The sequence below is a fragment of the Hypanus sabinus genome, unplaced genomic scaffold, assembly GCF_030144855.1.
Source record: "Hypanus sabinus isolate sHypSab1 unplaced genomic scaffold, sHypSab1.hap1 scaffold_2801, whole genome shotgun sequence".
Classification (NCBI taxonomy): domain Eukaryota; kingdom Metazoa; phylum Chordata; class Chondrichthyes; order Myliobatiformes; family Dasyatidae; genus Hypanus; species Hypanus sabinus.
Genome location: NW_026780941.1, coordinates 10001 through 20465, shown reverse-complemented (window position 1 = coordinate 20465; position 10465 = coordinate 10001). Strand labels below are relative to the sequence as shown.

The 10465-nt window shown below is 42.9% G+C and overlaps 1 protein-coding gene across 1 annotated transcript in view; it reads left to right on the top strand.

Moving 5' to 3' along the window:
- Positions 1-74: 74 nt before the first annotated feature.
- The window catches only part of LOC132388232 (ankyrin repeat and death domain-containing protein 1A-like), a gene marked incomplete at both ends in the record, with an annotated part of 17012 nt that continues 6621 nt past the window's right edge, over positions 75-10465 (top strand). Inside the window, one exon of the mRNA XM_059960573.1 lies at positions 75-167. Coding sequence (XP_059816556.1) covers positions 75-167 — 93 coding nt within the window. The remainder of the gene's footprint in view (positions 168-10465) is intronic.

Below are 10465 nucleotides of genomic sequence, written 5' to 3'. Positions count from 1 at the left end.
CCCCATGCAGCAGGATCTAAGAATGGCCTCTCATTTGGCTCGAGGGAAACTAACTGTGAAATCTTTTTCCACAGGACCCCTGCCTTCATCTTGCTGTGAAGCATAACACCCCCCAGCTCGTCCAGCGCCTGCTCGCGGCCGGCTGCGACATCAACATCTGTGATTCCGTAGGTTTTCCATGGGTTGCCTGTGCACAGCCGCGCTCTTTTGCAAGGGCTGGAGAGGTGGGGGCAACTGGGTTCGTGCCCACGGGGGCTGAGGAGGATGTGGGTTGTGGTGGTGAAGCAGTTAGAGACACTACCTCTCAGGCCCCGAGAACCTGGTTCAGTGCCAACCTTTGGCGCAGATCTCTGTCCACGCCCGCGGTCAGTTTGCAAAATTGCTGCTTGGGTGGATGGGTGATACCAGAATCAGACTGGGATGAGATTGATTAATTACTGCATTAATTAATCAATCAATCAATTAATTCCAAAACCTCAATGACAAACAGTGCCGGTGGGTCAGTTGGCCACTGTAAATTGCATACCCCTCTGTGGAATGTATGAAGGCCAAGGGCAGTTGATGAGACAGTGGTGCAGTGGGGCAACGGGACAAGTTGGTGCGGTGAGAGAGGGGACGGGGTCGGTGAGGGGAGGGGACGGGGTCGGTGCAGTGAGGGGAGGGGATGGGGTCGGTGTGGTGGGGGAGGGGTCGGTGTGGTGGGAGAGGGGTTGGGGTCGGTGAGGGGAGGGGACGAGGTCGATGCGGTGGGAGAGGGGACGGGGTCGGTGCGGGGAGGGGACGAGGTCGATGCAGTGGGAGAGGGGACGGGGTTGGTGCAGTGAGGGGAGGGGACGGGGTCGGTGCGGGGAGGGGACGGGGTTGGTGTGGTGGGGGAGGGGACGAGATTGGTGCAGTGATGGGAGGGGACGGGGTCAGTGTGGTGGGGGAGGGGACGAGATTGGTGTGGTGATGGGAGGGGACGGGGTCGGTGCAGTGAGGGGAGGGGATGGGGTCGGTGTGGTGGGGGAGGGGTCGGTGTGGTGGGAGAGGGGTCGGGGTCGGTGAGGGGAGGGGACAAGGTCGATGCGGTGGGAGAGGGGACGGGGTCGGTGAGGGGAGGGGACGAGGTCGATGCGGTGGGAGAGGGGACGAGGTCGATGTGGTGGGAGAGGGGACGGGGTCGGTGAGGGGAGGGGACGAGGTCGATGCGGTGGGAGAGGGGACGGGGTCGGTGAGGGGAGGGGACGAGGTCGATGCGGTGGGAGAGGGGACGGGGTTGGTGCAGTGAGGGGAGGGGATGGGGTTGGTGCAGTGAGGGGAGGGGACGGGGTCGGTGCGGGGAGGGGAGGGGTCGGGGTTGGTGTGGTGGGGGAGGGGACGAGATTGGTGCAGTGATGGGAGGGGACGGGGTCAGTGTGGTGGGGGAGGGGACGAGATTGGTGCGGTGATGGGAGGGGACGGGGTCGGTGTGGTGGGGGAGGGGACGAGATTGGTGCGGTGATGAGAGGGGATGGGGTTGGTGCGGTGGGGGAGGGGACGGGGTCGGTGTGGTGGGGGAGGGGACGAGATTGGTGCGGTGGGGGAGGGGATAACTTCAGTGTAATGGGGGAGGGGACAAGGTGGGTAGAGCGGGTGAACCAGGGCACAAGAGGCTGTAGGTGATGGAACCCGGGGCAGGGAACGATCTGCTGGAGGAATTGCATGACTCGGGAGTGGATAGGAACGGTTGACGTTTTGGGATCAGGATGGAGAAGGTTGAGATGGGGAGGGGGCCAGTAGATGGTGTCTGACCTGCTGCGTTCCTCCAGCATTCTGTGTGCATGTGTGTATGCTGCTCTGTATTTCCTGCATCTGCAGGGTTTCTCATGCTTGGGGCAGTAGATTGCTGGTCAGAGGAGGAGCGAAGAATAATGGGCCAAAGGTTACAGTTGGGAGACGGATGTGAAGGAGGGCGCCTTGAAGGCAGAGGTCAGAGGGTAGAAGGTGAGGATGTGGGCATGCCATCTCCATTCCGTTGTAAGGGAGCTAGGGTGAGAGCAACTGTCAAAGTCAAGTTTGTTGTCGGACCCAAGTGTGTGTGGATAGGAGCTATGAAAAACGTACTTGCAACTGCATCTCAGGCACAGAGCTTCAGATATACTACATTCACAAGAAAAACATAAACTATACCCAAGAACACAATTAGATCTGATAGAAACAAAGTCGTTTTTGGTGCTGTGTGGTCACAGTATTGGTAAACTGTAGTGATTTGAGTTGAGTTCTGTGGTTGGTTCAAGAACAGCATGATCAATGGGGAGCAGCTGTTCCCAAACCTGGTGATGTGGGACTTCAGGCTTCTGTACCTCCTGCCCAATGGGAGCTCTGAGAAGATGGCCTGGCCTGGATGGTGGGGATCTTTGACAATGGACATTACCTTCTTGAGGCAGCACCTCCTTGTAGACACGACCAATGGTGAGGAGGGATAGGCCCCTGATGTAGTGGGCTGAGTCCATGACTCTTTGCAGCTTCCTACTTCCCTTTCTCCCATGGTCCATTCCCCTCTCCTGTCAGATTCCTTTTCCTCCAGTGCTTTCCCTTTTCCAGCTGTACCCTCCCAGCTTCTCACTTCATTCATCCCCCACTTGGTCTCATCTATCTGTCCTCCTTTCTGTCCCCTTCCTTTCTGGTCCCAAATAAAGGTGGCCCAAGGTGTCGACTGTTTATCCACTTCATAGAGGCTGAGTTCCTCCAGGATTTTGCATGTGATGCTCTGGATTTCCAGCATGTGCAGGATCTCTCGTGTTAATGTTTGTAAATCACGGTAACCCTATAATTTCACCTCCAAATTCCCACCGACCCCCAGTAAGCATTCACCCCTTCTCAAAAAGATGAATCTCAGATTTGTATATGGTTATACCTGCTTCTGTGATAAATTTACTTTGACCTTCTGTTAACCAGAATATGACAAACTCTTTCTCCTCTGCTCTTCGGTAGGGAGTTCCCTCTGACAGAAACCTTCCCCTGCTCTCTGCTTCAAATGGGAGACTCCTTATATGAGGGGTGATTGATAAGTTTGTGGCCCAAGGTAGAAGGAGTCAATTTAAGAAAGCTTAGCACATTTGTTTTTCAATTTAATCCCCTCATCAGGAGTGATTGATAAGTTCGTGGCCCAAGGTAGAAGGAGATAAGTTATTAACTTCAAACTTTCTGCATAATCACTCAGAGTTGAACTGCATGTACATGTACTGAGAGCTGTATAACTCATCTCCTATTTTGAAAAATAAATGTGCTAAGTTTTCTAAAATTGACTCCTTCCTGCTTAGGCCACGAACTTATCAATCACCCCCCCCCCCCACATATTTTATTAAACTGTTGACACTTCGTTGTAGATTCTCCCACACCCTCCCCTCTAGATATTTATATGTCTGCCTCTCGCTCCTCATCCAATTCAAGTCCCAGACTGTGCAACTCCCCTGCTCCTGACATTGCAACTTGTCAATTTATGAAGTTTAAAAACTAGTTTCAGTCTTGAGGGCCTAATTTGCAGGAGAGGACAGGTTAGACAGGACATGGAAATGAGCTGCCAGTGAAGCCCTCTCGCACAGTTATGTTAGAATCTCACACAAAGGAGCTTTCAACTGCTGACAACGGGCTTCAAGATCGACTGCGGGAGTGGCTGCTGGCGGGATGCCGTGCAGAAATCCTCTGCAGAGAGGGAGTGGAGAGGTGTGGGGGAAGGGGACAGATGTGAGGAGGAGAGTCCAAGGTCGCCCCAGTCTCAGAGGACAAAAGGGTTGTGGCTGGGCCGAAGCCAGCAGAGGTTACAGGCCAGCGAGGGTGGTGTGGCAGGGACTGTATGCTGTAGACTGGCTGTGGTTTCCAGTGACCTGTGGAATGTGACCTCCCTGCTCACTGATAATACGTTCTAAATCACCCAGAGCACTTCAGAGTAAGAGTTATACAAAATTATGAGGGGTACTAATAGGGTAAATTCAAGCAGGCTGGGTTAAGACACGAGGTAATAGGTTAGGGGTGGAGTGTGAAATGATGAGGGGGAGCTTGTTCGCTTAGGGTGGTGAGAGTGTAGAACAAACTGCCAGCAGGCATTGTGGGTGTGGTTTCCATTTCAACATCTAGGAGAAGTTTGGGAGAGATCTGACCGGGCAGCATAATAGTTTGCATTGGAGTGGATTGGCTGAAGGGCCTGTTTTGGGGCTATGCACGCCTGTAATAAACATGCATGTCTCTGAAACGCATGTATGCATAACGTGTGACGTTCCCGAAGACTGGAGGCTGGCTAATACTGTTCCATTGTTAAGAAGGGCAGCAAGGACAGGCGGTCAGTTTGACATCAATAGTGGGGAAGAAACTGAAGGGGATTCTGATGGACAGAATCTTCCAGCATTTGGTTAAACAGAGTCTGATTAGGAGGAGTCAGTCTGCATGGTCTTGAGAAGTTCTGCAAAATGAACCCTTGAAAAGTTTTTGGAAGAGGCAACCAAAAGTATAGATGAGGATAAACACTAAATTCTGCAGATGCTGGAAATCCAGAGCAACGCGTACAATATGCTGGAGGAACTCAGCAAGTCAGGCAGCATCTATGGAGGGGGATAAACAGTTAATGTTTCGGGCCGAAACCCTTCATCAGGTTTGGAAAGGAAGGGGGACTGAAGCCAGAATAAGATGGCGGGGAGGGGGAGGAGTACCAGCTGGCAGGTGATAGGTGAGGAGGAAGGTGGATGGGTGGGGGAGGGTTGATGAAATACAAAGCAGGGAGGTGATAGGTGGAAGAGGTAAAAGGCTGGGAGGTGATAGGTGGAAGAGGCAAAAGGATGAAGGAATCTGATTGGAGAGGACAGTGGACCATGGGAGAAAGGGAAGGAGGTGGAACCATGGATTTCCCTATGTTAATGTCAACCTTTTATTTCCCCTCGTAGATGCTGTCTGACCCACTGAGTATAGCAACTGGACATGGTGTTGTAGTTGAGCTTGCGATGCTTGTGGCTTCAGTACATATCCCTGAACTATGCAACCAAAAGCTGCACATGGGGGCCCCCATCAGGTCAAGGGCCCTGCAGGAGAGAGAGAGAGGGAGAAACAGATTGTTGCAGCTTGGTGGCCTTTTAAAACATGGAAAATCTGGAAAGGAAAGGGCAGAGAGAAGGACAAGAATGTTTGTGATGGGACAGAGAGACAGTGGCCTTTGGCGAGAGAGAGAGTGTGGGTGGCGGGAGAGGCTTGTTAACGTCAGATCTGGGGAAGACGTAAGTGGGATTGAATGAAAGGGGAGAGAGGGAGTGAAATGTTGGGGCTGTGAGAAAAGAGAATAACCAGTCGTATGGGCAGCATCTGTGGGGAGGCAGAGTGGTGTAACAGAGCGGTTGTCTCCCAGTACCAGAGACCTGGGTTCAATCCCGGACTCTTTGAGTGAGTGTGTGTGTATGTGTGTGTGTGTATTTTTCAATATTTTTATTAATTGCTTGCATAGATTGATACAAAATACATTATGATATTATGGAAACAAAAACAAGGTTGAAATGCCCTATATCTATGAATATTAAGTTAACCATAATATTGAAAAGATATATTTTATTCTAATCTAAAGCAACATCAAAACTCCATAACAAAAGAAAAAGAGAAAAAAAAACAGCTGTTTGGTTAAAAGAAAAAAAAAATCTTGGACATATAGTGGTAAATTCAAACATATAGTAGCCATCATCATTGCTGAACAAGTTGAAGATTGTGAATGTAGTTCCAAAAAGGTCTCCATAATGTGAAAAAATCTTGTCTAGGTATAGAAATAGAACGCCTGATCTTCTCTAAATTTAAACATGACGTAACATCAGTCAGCCATTGGGCATGAGTAGGCGGAGTGGCATCTTTCCATTTAAGCGACAAAATTCTTCTGGCTAAAAGAGAAATAAAAGCCAAAGTATGCAAATCATTCGGCTTAAGAGTAAAATAATTTCCTCCAACAATGCCAAAAAAGGCAGTCAGAGGGTTAGGTTTAAAGTTTACTTTAAAAAGCTCTGAGAAAGTTTGAAATTCTTCTTTCCAAAATTTATCAAGCCGTGGGCAGGACCAAAACATATGAATTAGAGAGGCCTCTTCGACATTACACCTATTACAGTATGGAGAAAATTCTGAGTAAAAACGAGAGAGCTTATCTTTAGTCATATAGGCTCTATGAACCACTTCAAATTGTAAAAGAGAATGACGTGCACATAATGAAGAGGTGTGAACGAGTTTAAAAATTTCATTCCAAATATCCTCATCAATTGAAATCTGTAGGTCTTGTTGCCAGAGATTTTTAATTTTGTCTAACAGAATGCTTCCCGTTGTAAACAACATACTATAAATATTAGAAATAGATCCATTATGAAAAAGTTTCAGAGTTGAAATTGTATCAATTAAAATCTTATCTGGACATTTAGGTATGAAGTTGAGAACGCAATAAGTCTCTAATTTGTAAATATCTAACAACGTGAGCTTTACAAAGATTATATTTAATAGATAGTTGATCAAATGAGGAAAGACCATCTCCAACAAACAGATCTTGAAAACATTTAATACCTAGTCTATTCCACTCTTTAAAAACTACATCAGTCAAAGAAGGTTTAAAAAAATTAGAAAAAATGGGACTAGAGAGTGAAAAACCAAATATCCCAAAGAATTTTCTAAATTGTAACCAAATCCTCAAAGAATGTTTAACTACATAATTATCAGTTAAATTAATTAAAGATAGAGGAATTGAAGAACCAAGAAGAGAAATAACAGAAAATTTATTAACAGAATTAAGTTCTGAAGAAACCCAAACCCGACAGTCATATTATATTAATATAATATAACCAAAACGTAAGGTAGCATATGTTGACTGCCCAGTAGTAAAACCTAAAATTGGGTAGGACTAATCCCCCATTTTTGTTTTAGTTTTCTGAAGATGAACAACTTCCATAAATAAGAAGATATAATCAAGTCTAAAGAGTCAAAAAAGGATTTAGGAATAAAAACAGCTGGGGGCTTGAAATAAGTATAAAAATTTAGGCATAAATTCATTTTTATAGAATTGATACGTCCAATCAGTGAAAAAGAAAGGGGAGACCAGTCTGTTAGTACCTTTTTAACATATTCCAAAAGAGTGATAAAGTTTTCTTTAAAAAGAAACTTTTAATTCCTAGTAATTGTTATACCCAAATAAGTAAATTGATTTCTTACATTTTTAAAAGGAAGATCAGAATTGACTGATACCAGATTACTCAAAGGAAAAAGTTCACTCTTATGAAGATATCCTGAGAACTGACTAAATTCAGAAAGTAAAGCAAGTACTGAGGGTAGAGAGGACACCACGTTAGAGATGTAGAGCAAAAGGTCATCAGCATAAAGCGACAACTTATGAGTGATACCTTAAAATACCCGAGATATCAACGGATTCATGAAACACGGTGGGTAAAGGCTCAAACAACAACACACACAAAATGCTGGTGGAACACAGCAGGCCAGGCAGCATCTATAAGGAGAAACACTGTCGATGTTTTGAGCCGAGACCCTTCGTCAGGGTAAAGGCTCTAAAGCCAAATCAAAAAGCAAAGGACTTAAAGGACATCCTTGTCTGGTACCACATTGGAGATTAAATGGTTTTGAACTCTGAGAGTTAGTAAGAACCTGTGCAGTGGGAGATAAATAAAGTAATTTAATTAGTTGAATAAAATTGGAACTTAAATTACATTTTTCCAATATTTTGAATAAATAATTCCATTAAACCCTATCAAAGGCTTTCTGAGCATCTAAAGAAATCACACATTCCAAAGTTTCCTTAGAGGGAGAATAAATAACATTCAGTAAATGACGAATGTTAAAATGAGAATAATGATTTTTGATAAATCCGGTCTGGTCATCAGAGATAATAGAAGGCAGAATGCTTTCCATCCTATGAGCCAAAAGTTTCGATAAAATTTTAGTCTCAACATTAAGTAAAGAAATAGGTCTGTAGGAAGAGCAATCAGTTGGATCTTTATTCTTTGTGAGAATGTGAAATAGAGGCTTCATAAAATGATTGTGGCAACCTGCCTAATTTAAAAGAGTCAGAAAGGACAGAAAATAAGTGAGGAATAAACAAAGGAGTAAAAGCCTTGTAGAACTCTCCAGAAAATCCATCGGGACCAGGAGCCTCCCCTGAACTCAGAGAATGGGCAACCTGGGTAATTTCTTCAGAAGAAAAAGGTTGATCTAACCATTTTCAATTAATTTCAGAAAGTGAGGGAATATTTAAATGATCTAGAAAATTATTCATAGCAAAAATGGCTTTAGGAGAATCGGAGCTATACAGTTTAGAGAAAAATTCTCTAAAAGTATAGTTTATTTCTAATTGATCAGAATTTATATCACCATTTGCTTTGGAGATTTCCTTAATTTCACGTTTAACTATTAAAGTTTTAAGTTGATCAGCCAAAAGTTTGCTGGTTTTATCACCATGAACATAAAATTGACTTTTATTTTTTAAGAATTGAGTTTCAAAAGAGTAAGTTAAAAACAGATCTTATTTAGTTTTAACTTGATCACATCTTTTATATAAGATGGGTCCTGATCAGAAGCATATTTTTGATCCAAATGTTTCAGCTGATTGGCTAAATCAGTTCTCTCCTTATTAGCTTTTTTTCTTAATATTTGCTGGATAGGAAATAATTTGGCCTCTAATATAAGCCTTGAAAGCATCCCAAACATTAAGGCTAGCATATTCTCTTCAAAGAAAAAAGTAATTTGACTCTCTAAAAAATTTTTTAAAGCCTTGTCCGATAGTAAAATTGGATTAAAACGCTAAAATCTGTTTAATCGAGAAACACCTGGAAGATTTACAGACAAAAAGACGGGTGCATGATCTGAAACAGCAGTTTCTTTATATTTACAGGATCAAACAGAGGGTATCAAATGACTATCAACAAAAAAATAATCAATCCTGGAATAGGTATGATGAATGTGAGAAAAAAAGGAATATTCTCTATTTGGTGGATGTAAAAAATACCAAATATCAACAATGTCCCATTTCATTAGAGAAGATTGGATATAGGAGACAGATCTGCTAATATTCAGTTGTTTCGAAGATGAACAGCCTAAAACAGGGTCAAGACAGCAACTAAAATCCCCTCCCACGATTAACCATGATTAAAGAGTACAAATTTAAGACTGGTAAAACTGAAAAAAAAAATTCAAAAAAGCCAGGATCATCTATATTTGGAGCAAAGAAATTAGCAAAAACCATTAGTTTGTTATCTAATTTCCCTGAGACTATAACGAACCACCCATTGGGGTCAAACATTACATCATATTGAAAAAGGCAACTGAATTGTCAGTCAAAATCGAAGTACCTCTGGCCTTGGCTTGAAAGGAAGAATGAAGAGTTAGACCATTCCAACGCTTGAACAGATGCCCACAGTCAGATCTGCGAACATGTGTTTCTTCTAAATAAATAATTGAGGCATTCCATTTCTTAATATAGGTAAACATCTTATTGTGTTTCACAGGGTGGTTTAAATCTTTCACATTTAAACTAAGAAAATTAATTTTGTGTACAATATAAATATGTTTAAAACAGAGGTTAAACATATAAACCACTGGAATATACCAAAAATCCAAACCTTAAAATTCAAAATACTGAACCAAGCAATAGATGAGGCGGGGGATAACCAAACAGGTGATAAAAAAGAAAAAGAAAGAAAATAGCCCACTCCCGCCCAAAGAAAAAAAATCACCCGAGAGGGCGAAAGCTAATCTACTGATAAATCCCACCCCAACATCCTACCAGCAGAGTTTCAAGAGAAGAAAAGATTAGTACAAAATGAATTCCAACATAGACTAAATAACCTTCAAATGAACAAAAAAAATTCAAAACATGTTTGCAAAAATAATTATAAAGAAAACTTACTGAAGTTAAGTCTATTAATGTTCTAAACAGAAAATATAAAAAAAGAGAAGAAAAAGGATTATTTATGAAAATATATCAAGAAAAAGAATTGTTCAAAGAAAAGTAATAGACAAATAAACTGCAAAAATGCAATGGATTGATCAGTCAAATTGAGGGAAGAAGGTTATATGAAGCAGAAATAAACAGTTAAACTTCTGGAGTTGATAAACTATTATTCTGAAGAGCTAAAGAAGAATTCAAAACATCATGTTGAAAAAAAATTAACTCAGCAAAGAAAATACAATAAGAACAGAAACTAATTATAAGGGTATACGAGCATAGAAGGGAGAATTGTTCAAAAGAAAAACATACTAAACCATTACACTGCAAACTTCCAACAACAATGAATTGGTCAAGCTAAGGAAGCGTAGTTTATATTATACAGTATTAAACAATTAATCTTCTGGACTTGATTCGGCCTGAAGAAAATCATGCACTTCCTCAATCAAAAGAAACCACTTAGAGATCCATTTTTCAAAATGATCCTGAGGCGAGCAGGGTAATTTAGTGAAGGTTTATAGCCTTTGTTATATAACTCAGCCATGA